The following is a 14,576-nucleotide window of genomic DNA, read 5'->3' as shown; positions in this document are numbered from 1 at the left end:
AATGGGCCGGAGAATCGCTTTATCCTTATGAATAACCAGAAAGGGTTCTCTGCAAGAGAGCGCCACCAACTCGGACACCCGTCTGATGGAAGTGATAGCTACAAGGAAAACTACCTTCCAGGACAGGAGTCTGAGAGAAAACTCCCGCAAGGGCTCAAAAGGGGAAGCCTGGAGCAATGTGAGGACTAAATTCAGATCCCAGGGTGGTAAAGGAGGATGGTACAGAGGAACCGTATTTGCCACTCCCTGAAATAAAAAGTCCTTACAGGCCCCAGGGGGACCAGAGGGCGCTGGAAAAGGATAGAAAGCCCTGACACTTGACCCTTCAAAAGAACCAAGGTCCAACCCTGATTGAAGAAAGGACAGGATCATTGGGAGAGAAAAACGAAGTGGTGGAATGTTTTGGCTTTCACAGAAACCCAGGAAGGACCTCCAGGCCCTGTAATAGATCCTTCCTGGTTTGAATCATAGTGCAGATGACATCCGCCGAAAAAACTCTTCCCGTCAGAATGGCGGTCTCAATGGCCACGCCGTCAAACGAAGAGACCTTAAATGCTGATGGAAGACCGGTCCCTGCGAAAGAAGGTAGTCTGAGTGGTAAGGACCGTAGAACCCTGGGTAGGAGGGGGAAGGGGGGGGGGGAAACACGTAAAGGAGGGAGAACCCCTGCCAAGGGGAGATCAGGGCGTCCACGCTGCAAGCTTCCGGATCTCTTGCTCGGGAGAGGAAGGTGGGAAGTAGACAAATCGCCTCGAATACCTCCGGGTGGAGGGACCACTCGCCCGGATCTATTGTCGTCCTGCTGAGGAAGTCTGCTGTCCAGTTCTCCACACCCAGGATGTAGATCGCTCCGCCCACCGTAACATCTTGGCAGATTCCTGCATCGCCGTGAAACTGCGCGTTCCCCCCCTGGTGGTTGATTTACGCCACCACCGTGGCGTTGTCCGACTGGACTGATGGGGCGACCCTTCAGGAGGTGGGTCCAGTGCCAAAGGGATAAAAGAATCGACCTGAGCTCCAGGACATTGATCGGAAGCTTGGACTCCGACCGAGACCATGTGCTTTGGACTGTCCTGGGAGGGAACACTCCTCCTCAACCTTGCAGACTGGCGTCGGTAGTAACAACCGTCCAGGATATTGGAAGGAAAGACCTTCCCAGAACTGGAACAGACAGCCATCAACAAAAGGGACGACCACCCGAGCAAGAAGCTCTGTAGGGTGCATCCGAGGGAGGTGCAGCCTGCGCTGGTGGCGGATTCTCAACCAAGCGACCCACTAGAGAGAGGGTGGATTGGGAGACTTTAGTGAGGTTTTCCACTGCCTGAGAGGGGGTTCTAGCCCAATCCGGCAACTCTGATGCCAAAAGGGGAGGCAGCAACAGTACGGGCTGGAGACTCCCTGCCTGGGAGTCTGACAAGCAGTGCAGACAGAATCTGGTTGCCCGCAAAGGAATTTTGCCTGACACATGGAGCAGGCATAATGGACAGCTATTGGCAGCTTAGGAAGAGCACCAGAGGGATCAGACATTATGGTACCCAGGAAGGACACATCTGAGGCTGGAGAGGGCACAGTGACCTGAGGAGAGGAGCAACAGTTCCTACCAGAGTCAGGAGCAGCACTGCAGTAGGAGGATGTCACAGAGAAGAGCTTCCTGAGCGCTGTGGCAGGAAAAGAAAGCCCCGCTCCCTCAGGTCCTGCGATCTCCCGCGGCGGTGTGCACGCACGCCGAGAGTAACCCTCGCAATACCGCTCAACTGTAACCCCCGCAGAATCTGTACCCAGCAGGCTGCTGTCCGTTCTGTAAGTGGGAGAGTAATGATAGAATTGCCACCGCCTCTCCTTTGAGTCCCGTACCGAGCACCGAGATAGGCCCGCCCCCTCCCAACCCGAATGGGCTCCTCTGTTCCCGGGATTGTAGTGGCCCAAGATGTAATAATTAGTCACACATTAGTTTTTGGCTCTTGCTATGACAATGCTATAACACATGCATCAAATAGCAGTTAACAAGCAATATCATCTAAAACACTGTGGGTGCTATTACAAGTGGTTCAGGTACCACTCATGGTTTACCGCTAACTATAATATTGCTCTTGTACTTGCAACTTGAAGCATTGGCAAGTACTAGGTACAGCAATAAGCGTCAATTAGAGTGTTTGCTCCACAGTCACTATGAAAATCAGTTTGTGTTCATAGAAAGCAACATGGCAAAGAAAAAAAAACAGAACATGAAACATGGGACATCCTAAAGCAATCCCAGATGGCAGGAACAAGAAAGTAGACTGTAGTACAAACCACCCAATGCTCTGCACCTTGAAGAACCTAGTGAACCAGACTGGCACCACAGGTAGCCAAGGCACAGCTCTGACAAAAGTTGGAGAAGGTGTGCACATATACCCAGATGGTGGCTTTGCTGACCTGGGAAAGAAGAATTATGTTGTTCTGACCAGGAGGCCAAGACTGCCTTAGTTGAGTGGGCTGTGACCTGAAAAGGAGGAACTTTTCTGCCATCTTCAATCAGATCTCATCCAGTGGGCAATTGTGGTCTTGGGCACTGAAGGACACCGGCGGACAGTCAGGGATCACAAAGAGAGCATTAGGTTACTATAGGAGTCTAAAGAGACATGGTATAAGCATGGGTGTAGCTATAGGGGGTGCAGAGGTAGCAGTCGCTACCGGGCCCAGAAACCTGAGGGGGCCCAAAGACCCTTGTGCCACATAAGAAGACACACAACGCACTGAGGGAAGAGGGGCCCAAGGTAAACTTATGCACCAGGGCCCATGAGTCGTTAGCTACGCCCCTGGGTATAAGCGTACTGCCCTGACATCAAGACAGTAAAAAGAACTATCCTGTAGATGGGAAGGTAAAAGGAGGGGAGGATCAGGGGTCAAGTCCTGGGAAAAAAAAAGTGTGGGAACTCACCCAAGATCCACTGCAACACCCTACCCCCCCCCCCCCCCCCCCCCCAAAAAAAAATTTGCTAAAATTTTAGTGCAACATTTATTGTTAAGTGCCAGTTTACAAAAGACGGGGGCGGAGCTACGGCGGTGCACGGAGAAAGCCACCGGACTAAAACGCCTGACATGCAGTAATTTTAGTCCGGCGGCCTTTCTCCGTGCACCGCCGTGCTGCACCGGAGCTCCGCCCCATCCCCATTGTAGTCAATGGGGACGGAGCGGCGGTCCGCGGGCACGGCAAAATAGCTGCAGGACGGACCCGACATGGTGAACAGCCTGTCAGATCCGTCCTGCCGCAAGTGTGAAAGTACCCTTATTGGTCAGTTAAAGGGAACCTGTCACCGGGATTTTGGGTATAGAGCTGAGGACATGGGTTGCTAGATGGCCACTAGCACATCCGCAATACCCAGTCCCCATAGCTCTGTGTGCTTTGATTGTGTCAAAAAAACGATTTGATACATATGCAAATTACCCTGAGATGAGTCCTGTCCGTGAGATGAGTCAGGGACAGGACTCATCTCAGTTTAATTTGCATATGTATCAAATCGTTTTTTTTGACACAATAAAAGCACACAGAGCTATGGGGACTGGGTATTGCGGATGTGCTAGTGGCCATCTAGCAACCCATGTCCTCAGCTCTATACCCAAAATCCTGGCGATAGGTTCCCTTTAATACATCAGGGACCCCCTGGCATGAGGCCTGGGCATAACTAAGTGCACACTGTGTGATCCATAGGCAGGACTAGGTGGCTGCCCTCATCTACCAGCCCGTCAATACCCCCTTAGGAAATCTCTCATCAGATGTGTGAGCAGCAGCGATCGATCAGCCAGGATTAATGTGCACAGTGGGAGGCCTCCCTTAGGCAAGTGACAAACTGCCCCCCCCTTATTCTTAGGCAAGTGACAAACTCAGCTCTGCTACATCTACAATGAGCAACTACAACTAATGTAATGCCAAACTGCAGTTCCTCTATGTGACTGTGATGCCTTGGATAGCTTCCACTGGACCCACAGCCTGTGGGTCCAGTGGAAGCTATCCAAGGCATCACATAGAGGAACTGCAGTTTGGCATTACATTAGTTGTAGTTGCTCATTGTAGATGTAGCAGAGCTGAGTTTGTCACTTGCCTAAGATTGAGGAGGGGGGGGGGAGAGTCAGTCAGTGAGTCACTCGCAGCCAGCCCAGCACCGCTGCACACATCTTCCTCTCCCCCCCTCCTCAACTGAAGCCGCTCCCCCTCCTCAACTGAAGCCGCTCCCCCTCCTCAACTGAAGCCGCTCCCCCTCCTCAACTGAAGCCGCTCCCCCTCCTCAACTGAAGCCGCTCCCCCTCCTCAACTGAAGCCGCTCCCCCTCCTCCCCTGAAGCCCCTGCTCCCCCTCCTCCTCTGAATCCCCTGCTCCCCCTCCTCCCCTGAAGCCCCTGCTCCCCCTCCTCCCCTGAAGCCCCTGCTCCCCCTCCTCCCCTGAAGCCCCTGCTCCCCCTCCTCCCCTGAAGCCCCTGCTCCCCCTCCTCCCCTGAAGCCCCTGCTCCCCCTCCTCCCCTGAAGCCCCTGCTCCTCCTCCCCTGAAGCCCCTGCTCCCCCTCCCCAACTGAAGCCCCTCCTCCCCTCCCCAACTGAAGCCCCTCCTCCCCTCCCCAACTGAAGCCCCTCCTCCCCTCCCCAACTGAAGCCCCTCCTCCCCTCCTCAACTGAAGCCCCTCCTCCCCTCCCCAACTGAAGCCCCTCCTCCCCTCCCCAACTGAAGCCCTCCTCCCACTGAAGCCCTCCTCCCCTCCCCAACTGAAGCCCCTCCTCCCCTCCCCAACTGAAGCCCCTCCTCCCCTCCCCAACTGAAGCCCCTCCTCCCCTCCTCAACTGAAGCCCCTCCTCCCCTCCTCAACTGAAGCCCCTCCTCCCCTCCTCAACTGAAGCCCCTCCTCCCCTCCTCACTGAAGCCCCTCCTCCCCTCCTCAACTGAAGCCCCTCCTCCCCTCCTCAACTGAAGCCCCTCCTCCCCTCCTCAACTGAAGCCCCTCCTCCCCTCCTCAACTGAAGCCCCTCCTCCCCTCCTCAACTGAAGCCCCTCCTCCCCTCCTCAACTGAAGCCCCTCCTCCCCTCCTCAACTGAAGCCCCTCCTCCCCTCCTCAACTGAAGCCCCTCCTCCCCTCCTCAACTGAAGCCCCTCCTCCCCTCCTCAACTGAAGCCCCTCCTCCCCTCCTCAACTGAAGCCCCTCCTCCCCTCCTCAACTGAAGCCCCTCCCCCTCCTCAACTGAAGCCGCTCCCCCTCCTCAACTGAAGCCGCTCCCCCTCCTCAACTGAAGCCGCTCCCCCTCCTCAACTGAAGCCGCTCCCCCTCCTCAACTGAAGCCGCTCCCCCTCCTCAACTGAAGCCGCTCCCCCTCCTCAACTGAAGCCGCTCCCCCTCCTCACTGAAGCCGCTCCCCCCTCCTCAACTGAAGCCGCTCCCCCTCCTCAACTGAAGCCGCTCCCCCTCCTCAACTGAAGCCGCTCCCCCTCCTCAACTGAAGCCGCTCCCCCTCCTCAACTGAAGCCGCTCCCCCTCCTCAACTGAAGCCGCTCCCCCTCCTCAACTGAAGCCGCTCCCCCTCCTCAACTGAAGCCGCTCCCCCTCCTCAACTGAAGCCGCTCCCCCTCCTCAACTGAAGCCGCTCCCCCTCCTCAACTGAAGCCGCTCCCCCTCCTCAACTGAAGCCGCTCCCCCTCCTCAACTGAAGCCGCTCCCCCTCCCTCCTCACTTAGCCTGAGTCACGCAGGGCCTCGCCTTCGCTCCGCCCCCTGTGAATCTGATTTTATCGCTTCTCCTCCTGGTCCTTTTGCTCTGAAAGGGAACGGCGTTCCTGCAATGAAAAAAGTGCAGGAACGCCGTTCCCACGCGTTCCCCCTCGACTCGACCCCTGGGGAGGATGATATCTTCATTGAGATGAAAAGCAGAGGGAGCCTAGCCTCTGATAAAAATGAGTGTGGTGCTTTTTGACAGAAGGAATTATTGAAATATATTTATTATTACAGTGATGACTGTCGTTATATTCTGTTGGATTCTATGTGAGTACAGGCTTTTTCTACTATTCTGTGTATTGCTGTCACAGCCAGGCAGGGTGGATTTGATTTAAATCAAACTGATTTAAATCACAATTTAAATCACTAGTCAGTAAGGCTTGATTTAAATCATAGTTTTCTACATAAAGACTTATTCTTGCTGGTATAACTTATAATATGCAAGTAGATGATTTTTAGAACAACAACTTTTCATATTAGTTTGATTAGGTTGATTCTGTATTCATAGGTTTGTAGAAGTTAAGATTAAGGTATTTTTCTCAACTCTGTTCATGTTATAAAATTTTTGCTGTGAAGAAGAGGCCTGTGATCTCTGCCGAGTCAAATTCAGTTTTGAGAACTGCAAAAGTAAACCAAGCATCTGTGATAATATCTTGTAGGCAGAGAAACTGCCCAATAATCTTACAAAAACCTCTGGAAGAGCATGACCTTGTGAATGGATTAATGGAATTTATTTACCCAAAAAAATTTAACATATACAGCCTTATTCTACATAATTAAAAAACGAATCTTAATTTTATGATGGAATAACCTTTGGATGGTAATAGATTTTCCTCAAAAAGCATTTTATATATAAAAAAAAAATCTAATTTAAATAAAAAAAAACGAGATTTTTGTATAACTTACCAGTAAAATCTCTTTCTCGCTCTTTCCTTGGGGGACACAGAAGACCTTGGGTATAGCTCATCTCCCTAGGAGGCGTGACACTAAGTGAAAACTGTTAAGCCCCTCCTCCATCAGCTATACCCTCAGCCTGGAGAGAGAGACTGCCAGTTGCGTGTCCAAGTAGTGAGAAAAGGCAAAGTCCAACAAGTGGAAACAACAAGCCAACTACCCAACGGGTAAACAAAAACTCGGAAACCGTGCAGAAAAAAACCAATGAATGGGTGGGTGCTGTGTCCCCCAAGGAAAGAGCGAGAAAGAGATTTTACTGGTAAGTTATACAAAAATCTCGTTTTCTCGCCCAATTTCCTTGGGGGACACAGAAGACCTTGGGACGTTCAAAAGCAGTCCAAGAGGGGAGGGACCACAGCACCAAGGCGAAGCACCCGAAGGCAGCAAGGAAATGCCACCTGCAAAAACCAGGCGGCCCAAGGCAGCAGCCGCCGCCGAAGCCAGAGTACGCACCCAGGAAAACCTGGTAAAGAGTGCAAGGAAGACCGTGGCCACCCTGCACAATGACATGGCCGAAGCCCAATGCCTCCGGCCCCGGAGGCACCAACCGCTCTGGTGAAATGAACGGTGACACCAAAAAAAAAAACAGAGCCCTGCCCTTGAGCAGTAACCACAGCAATAGCCATGTGGTTAAGCGGAGGAAAGCACCCAGGAGCCGTGAACCTTGGCGCGGACCTCCTGGAAACAAGGAGACCGAGCGTCGACAAGAGTCGGAGATGTCCAAGCAAAAAACTGCAGACACTTCAAGTAACAGAGTCCCAGTCGCAGGTCCAGGCCAGACTGGAGAAGACCGAATCACGGGAAGAGAAAGGCAGAATTGGGTGAATGCCCAGCTTCCTAAAGAACCCCAGGGAAGACCCTAAGTCAGACAACAGAACCTGGACGAAGCACGGCCGGGAGCGAACACTAGTGTGCTCGCTGGACTCGTCTGGGCAGACGGGAGGAAATCCAATGCGAGTAAGCGCAAATCAGTGACACGGCAAAAAGGTTGGGAAAACCGGTCCCGTCGGCCCCCGAGCAACGCCGTCCCGAATCCACGCGGAGTGGGGGAGCAGATGGACAAACGGAAGGAACCGAACGGGACCCGGCCAGTTTCCAACAGACTCCAGGACAAGTCAGGCTAAGTCCTCGTCGTTGTAGCCACCACAGTAAGGTGTTCTACAGACCCGAAGTGGGGGCTTGAAGGGTAATCTTGACAGAAGAAAGTAGGCACGCCAGGTTACCGAGAAGGTAAAGTCCAAGCAGGACCAGCGCCCAGAATGGTAAAAGTAATCTGCACCCAGCGGGAGGACAGAATGCGGCAAACCCGGTAATAGGCACACAGCTAGTACAGCCAGTGTGAACAATGGAGACAGTACGAGGTCATAAGGAACACCGGGACCATCCATATGAACAACCATGGTCTCCCCAGGGGGGAGGGCAGTGAAGGAACAGCCCCTGAAGCCTGGCCGGGGCAGAAGCCACATCGGAGTAAAACTGACCCAGGAGAAGCCAAAACAGAGCCGTCGAGAGAAAAATAGCCGAGAAGACGGATGACACCCTCCAACCGCAAGGAGGAGTGGGCAACAGGGAAGCCACAGGACCGCTCAAAAGCAGAACTCCGCTACTCCGAGATGTCCGGCTCACCAATTCGCAGAAGGCGAATACCCTAACGAATCGAAAGTGGAGGTCCCTGAGACCTCGGTAATCGAGCAACCAAGAGAAGTTGGGCGACCTGCTCGAAAAGAGCGGCTAGAACCTGGTAGCAAAACAAACTGAAGCACGGAGGGTGCCAACAGGAAGGACTCAAACCAAAACGCATCCAAGAGGAGGAATGGCAACAGGCGAGGGAACCGTAATCCGGCCAGAGCCAACGTAGACTGCGAGGGACGCTGGAGACAGCACTCTCGACCATGTGACCGCTTGCGCTGGGAAGCAATGCCACAGGGTAACTAATGGGTACGCATCCAGGAACCACAAACACTCCCCAGGCGGAAGGGCCAACGAATATGGTGGATACCGTCACAACGGAAACACCAAATATACCCTCCGAACAGAGAATGGATACCACCCAGCTCGCTGCAGTAGAGAACAATAGAGCCCGTCCAGGCCAGGTGAACAGAAAGATCTCCTCAGAGAAGAGTGCCAGGCCGGCGGCAATCACCGTATCCCAAGAGAAAAACAACGACAAGTCGCAGGAAGAATGGAGGCATACGTACAAGCAGCCCCATAAGCAGTGAGAAAGCCAACCCACCTACGGAAGGAGAAGGCATACACGGCCCAACAACGCACAGAGTAGCAGCCCCCAAGAGCGTCCGCCCACTGCGAAATAGTCATACAGCAAGGAGGGCCAGCCACAGAGCCCCACAGAAGTGCAAAGTGCAACCGGAAGGGGGGACATACACAAGACTAGTATGGCATGCGACGGAGCGCAAGCAGTCCGCCCAGAAGAGAGGGCAATGTACTTGGCAAACAGTGCGGGCAGCAAGCGTGCAAAGCCCGCCCCACAAGGGGGTGATGCCCAAGACCAGCACCTACTTCAGAGAAGGAAGACATACCATATTCCGCCCAGAAGAGGGCCATGCACATGGCCACACCGCATCCAGCAGGACGTCCACCTAGTGAAAAGGGGACATGCACAGGGTAATCCTAGCATTAAGTGAGTGTGCAATAATCCACCAAACACCGAATTTTGTGAGAGTACAACTACTTCGCCAATGAATGGGGACAAGTACAAGTCCAGCACAGCACATACAAGGACAGTTGTGAGTCCTGTGAGCGTACAAAAGGTCCACCCATGGAATGAGGGGTGGTCACGCACAAGGCCAGCACCGTATCCAATGGGAGTGCAAGCATTCCACCCATCTTAGAGGCCAGCAACGTATCCGGTGAGAGTGCAGTATGCCACCCAGAAGGGGGAGCCATGCCCATGGCCAGTATTGCAACCAGGGAGAATGCGAGCACCCCGCCATGGATGGGGGTCAGGCACCTGGCCAGCAGCACACTGGCGAGAGAACAAACACAGTCAGTGAGAGTGTGTGTATGTTGCCTGAGGAAAGGAGACATGTCCATGGCCGGCAGCGAATCCAGTAAGAGTGCCGTACACCACCCACAAAAGGGGGAACATGTATATGGCCGGCAGTGGATTTAGTGAGTTGCAAGCGTCCCACCATGGAAGGGGGTCCTGCACGCGGCCAGCAACTTATCAGCGAGAGAACGACCCCAGTCAGTGAGGGTGTATGCATGGCGCTTGAGGGAAGAAGGCATGCCCAAGGCCGGCAGCGAATCCAATGAGAATGCAGCATACCGCCTATGGAAGGGGGTTATGCACATGGCCGGCTGCCCAGCACCATAACCAATGAAGTGCAGTATTCCGCCTAGAGGAAGGGGGTCATGCACAAGACCGGAAGCGAATCCAGTGAGTGCAGCATTCCGCCCCTGGAAGGGGGTCATGCACAAGACCGGCAGCGAATCCAGTGAGTGCAGCATTCCGCCTATGGAAGGGGGTCATGCACAAGACCGGCAGCGAATCCAGTGAGTGCAGCATTCCGCCTATGGAAGGGGGTCATGCACAAGACCGGCAGCGAATCCAGTGAGTGCAGCATTCCGCCTATGGAAGGGGGTCATGCACAAGACCGGCAGCGAATCCAGTGAGTGCAGCATTCCGCCTATGGAAGGGGGTCATGCACAAGACCGGCAGCGAATCCAGTGAGTGCAGCATTCCGCCTATGGAAGGGGGTCATGCACATGGCCGGTATCAAATCCAGTGAGAGCAGCGTTTCGCCTATGGAAAGGAATCACGCACATGGCCGGCAGTGAATCCAGTGAAAATGCAGCGGTCCCCTATGGAAGGGGGTCGTGCACCAGACCAACACCGTATCTGGTGAGAGTGCAGAGTCCACCTATGGAAGGAGGACATGCACAAGACCGGCAACGAATCCAATGAGTGCAGCATTCCGCCTATGGAAGGGGGCTGTGCACATGGCCTGCAGCGAATCCAATGAGTGCAGCGTTCTCGTGCACATGGCCAACACCGTATTCGGTGAGAGTGCAGTATTCCACCTAAGCGGGGGGTCATGCACCAGGCAAGCCTGCAGCCCGAGAGAGTGCAGTATCCCGCCTAGGAAGGGGTTGTCTGCACATGGCAGTTACCATAGCTGGAGGGTGACGAACTCTGCCAACCGAAAAAAGGAGAGCGCATGCACTTGGCCAGCGCTGTATCCCGGAGAGGGCAAAGAAGGGAAACATGCACCAGCCGGGGAGTGCGACACCATGCCGCTCATGGAAGGAGCATGCATACAGGCGGCGCTACTGAGATAAGGCTGCAGCGTCCTGCGCAGCGCACAAGAAATCCATTAGCTTAACCATGTTATGCATTTCTAAATAAAAAATAGCCTCACTGAGGCAGAAGAAGTGCCACCATACAGGTGCCCAGCATAGAAGTAGAGGGGGGGGGGCGCCAGCCATATAGGCCCATCAGCCGAGCAAAACAAACTGAAGCACGGAGGCCGGTACCCGAAGGGTTAACAGCCAACCAACCTGGAAGGGAGGAGGAGGCGGCGCCGCGATCCCCTGGGGGCGGGGAACCTCCAGGCGGGAAGAATTCGCGCCCGGAGAAGTTCCCGCCCCCTCCAACAGAGGCCGGAAGTTTGCGGCCTAGCAGGCCGTGAAGCCGGGGCCTAAATTTTCTGCGGCACCCGGCTGACCGGGGCCGCACAGGAAACCGGAGCGGACTGCCTGGACAAACCGGCCGCGGAAGCCCACCCCGCGGACCGGAAGTCAGGGGCCCGGGTGGAGCGCCGGAATGCGACCCAGTAGGCCCGAAGCCTGGGCCAAAATTTGCGGAAGTCGCCGACGGCCGGCCGGAATCGTTGGAGCATCGTGCTCAAGCCAAATGCCGGCCGCGGGAGTCCACCCCGCAGGCCGGAACAGTCGGGGGCCGGGAAGGAAGTGCGGCCCAGCAGGCCGGGAAGAAGCGCCGGAGGTGCGGTCGCCCAAGCAGCACTGCCGTCAGGAAAAGGCCCCCGGTCCAGAGCAGCGCATCGGTGAGGGGATGGGGGGACCCTGAGACCAGGTGCCCGTGAGGATGTGAGCACAGCGTTCCCAGGAGGGACGCTGATAAGTGAAGGGAGGCGATGTGGTTGCCTATTCGCAGCATTCTGCTGCTAAAATGTCCCATGAGGGCCAGAAGGGAGGAGAGGGAGCAGGGAGTGGAATGTCGCCCCGCAGCACCCCAGGGGCCAGCCTAGGTCCAGCAGTGACCGAAGGGTCCAAGTATGGGGGGTCAGGCACGCAGGAGACCAGGGTGGGGGGTGGGGGACGAAGGGCTGGAGAAGCCACTCTCTCACCATAGTCGTCTTCACCCTCGGTCCATTCCAGCAGGGTCGCCCCTTCAGCTACTGGCACCGTAGTGGCAGGACGCTGGGAGAGGGACTTGGCGTGCGGGCGACCCTTGCGCTGGCGGGATGTAGGGGAGCTGGGCTGCCCTGATCCACCTTGTCTTCTGTGGGGGAGGCAGCAGTGCGGGTGACCGGCACTGGCGCAGCTCAACCCCGGGAGAAACAGAGAGGTCTAGTGCGTCTCTGTTGTCCCTGATGATCTGGAACAAAAAGAAAAGAAAAAAGTAAAAATCAAAATTTAAACAAGGAGAAAACAGCCCTGCAGTAGCAGGGAGTGTCTTGCCTCCTTGGACACTAAGCAAAAACTGGCAGTCTCTCTCTCCAGGCTGAGGGTATAGCTGATGGAGGAGGGGCTTAACAGTTTTCACTTAGTGTCACGCCTCCTAGGGAGATGAGCTATACCCAAGGTCTTCTGTGTCCCCCAAGGAAATTGGGCGAGAAAAAACGATTTAAATCATTGATTTTTATCCACCCTGCAGTCAGGATAATACCACAGGTGGGAGAGGATTGCATTTGCATGGCTACCAACCCACAGCCCAGCTAAATTATGTCAATGTCTTCCTGATGACCACCCACTGACACTTGACAAAGGGTGCACTTTACAGTTGATGGGTTCCATTGTCTTCAGCTTGTCTGGATGCTGGCAACACTCCCTGCTAATTAATTTGTACAGCCCATCTGCTGAGGGACAACCACTCGGCTGTTCTTGTAACTCTCACAGAAGTAAAAAGGAGGATGAAGCAAGTATTCTACTCGTGTAGTTGCAACTGTTCAGACCACACTGATCAAAAATGAATTACATTTCCAGCGTGTAAGCCAATAATGTTTTTGGCCAGAATAACCCTTTAGGTTTTATGCCCTGTCCCAACGAGCATACAATATAGATAGAAGAAAAGTTATTTACACCAATCTTATTCCCAGCACAAGGTTGTACAAAGGCTTCAACTGGAAACGTTCAAGGTGGGACAGATAACAGCATTCAATTTGGTACAATTTAAGAAAGCAAACATACCATGATTTAACTGGGGCCAAGCCGCTGCTAAAGAGGCTACTGCGTATAGAGCAGACTTTGTTGTGTCTGCATCCTCACCCAAAGTTTCCGTTAGGCCTGTAAAACACAAAAGCAACCTGTTTTATTACACATTAAAACTGGTTAAATAGCCATACAGAAATACCATACAATAAACAAATACAATAAAAAAAATAACTGTGTACAGTGAAGGAGAGCAGTAAGCATTCTTCAGATTTGGAGGTACTTAAAATAAAAGCTTACCAATCACTCTTTGATGGCCCTCTATATGTTCTCTATTTAAGCCATAAGAATAATAAACCTTTACCTTTAGCTTCTGCATCTGTTATTTGGTCATTGGCCACATCCTCCTCCTCTTCTGCTAAGGCCTGAAAAATGGCGCTCAGGAAAAAGAAAAGCAGCTCACAAAGTGGTCCTTCTGGGTCACTGCCAACCAAAGCCTCTTCAAGAATTTCTGGTAAGAGACAGATAAAAGAACGGCTTTATCAAAAGTCACCAAGTATCACAAGTGGATAGCCTGGCACTCTTACTGCTGAAGTTCCCATGACCATCTGTTTGAAGTGGGGTAATGCAATTTCTGTTATACCATGCACGACTGCTGCATAGGAAACTAAGCACCACATGGGGCGTCCATTATTTTGCATGGATACCTACGGCTTTCCACAGCTGCTGGATGACAGTCTGTCTTCACCGGAACCACTTGTTTTTATTTTTAAAATCAGTAAGGCAGCATTGTGGTATATTCACATATCGCAGATGTTCGAAAAATTTCTACAGCTGCAAATCAGTTCCATTCAACTAGGAATGTTTCTACAGCTATTCAGATGAGGAATTTCTACAACAAATCTGCATCTGTGAATATACCCACAAAAGGAGTCAGAAACCACTTACCAAATGTCATTCCTTCAGGAAATTCATCCTTAAGGTCAAACAGATCACCAAATGCATAAAGGAATTCTAAGACCATAACAGCATCCCCAAAACAATCAGGAGGGAGTCTTGTTTTTACTGGAACTGGAGCAGGAAGATCCTAAGTAAATAAGGGGAAAAAAAGATACAAAATATACATTAAAAACTATAAGCAGCTAGGATACACATTATAGAGCTAATAGCATTTTATTGAATATGTGTTGTGGTTTTTCATAGGTATGTAACATTTATATCAAAATATCCTAATTATAGTGGATTTGATATATAATAACTCATGTGTTATATTCACCATTGTGCATGTATTTTAAAGTAAGCCAAAAGAGGTTCATGGAAAGGACACAGTTCATGTACCTGTCTGAGAAGTCATTCTTGGATATTTAACCCTTACTAGAATGATACTAATAGCTTAGGTAATAGTGTCACCTAGGGGTGAATGAGTAACATTACACCAACAGCAGAAATGCAATTTGGGCAATAAAATGATATCACTGTCATTATCATATGTACGTGTCTAGCTGACAATGATTGGAAAACTCCAAGCTAGGAAG

General features: G+C 52.6%; 1 protein-coding gene across 2 annotated transcripts in view; it reads right to left on the bottom strand.

The window, feature by feature from the left end:
• BAZ1A (bromodomain adjacent to zinc finger domain 1A) overlaps nucleotides 1–14,576 on the bottom strand; it is a 109,147-nt gene that overhangs the window by 54,726 nt on the left and 39,845 nt on the right. For both annotated transcript variants that reach the window (XM_044271504.1, XM_044271503.1), the window contains exons 11-13: nucleotides 13,990–14,128; nucleotides 13,406–13,552; nucleotides 13,081–13,176 (exon numbers count right to left, since the gene is read on the bottom strand). In XM_044271504.1, the coding sequence (XP_044127439.1) occupies nucleotides 13,081–13,176; nucleotides 13,406–13,552; nucleotides 13,990–14,128 (382 nt within the window). The remainder of the gene's footprint in view (nucleotides 1–13,080; nucleotides 13,177–13,405; nucleotides 13,553–13,989; nucleotides 14,129–14,576) is intronic.

The sequence above is a fragment of the Bufo gargarizans genome, chromosome 11 (assembly GCF_014858855.1).
Source record: "Bufo gargarizans isolate SCDJY-AF-19 chromosome 11, ASM1485885v1, whole genome shotgun sequence".
Classification (NCBI taxonomy): domain Eukaryota; kingdom Metazoa; phylum Chordata; class Amphibia; order Anura; family Bufonidae; genus Bufo; species Bufo gargarizans.
Note: the sequence above shows the minus strand (reverse complement) of the source record. Positions and strands in the feature narration are given on the sequence as shown.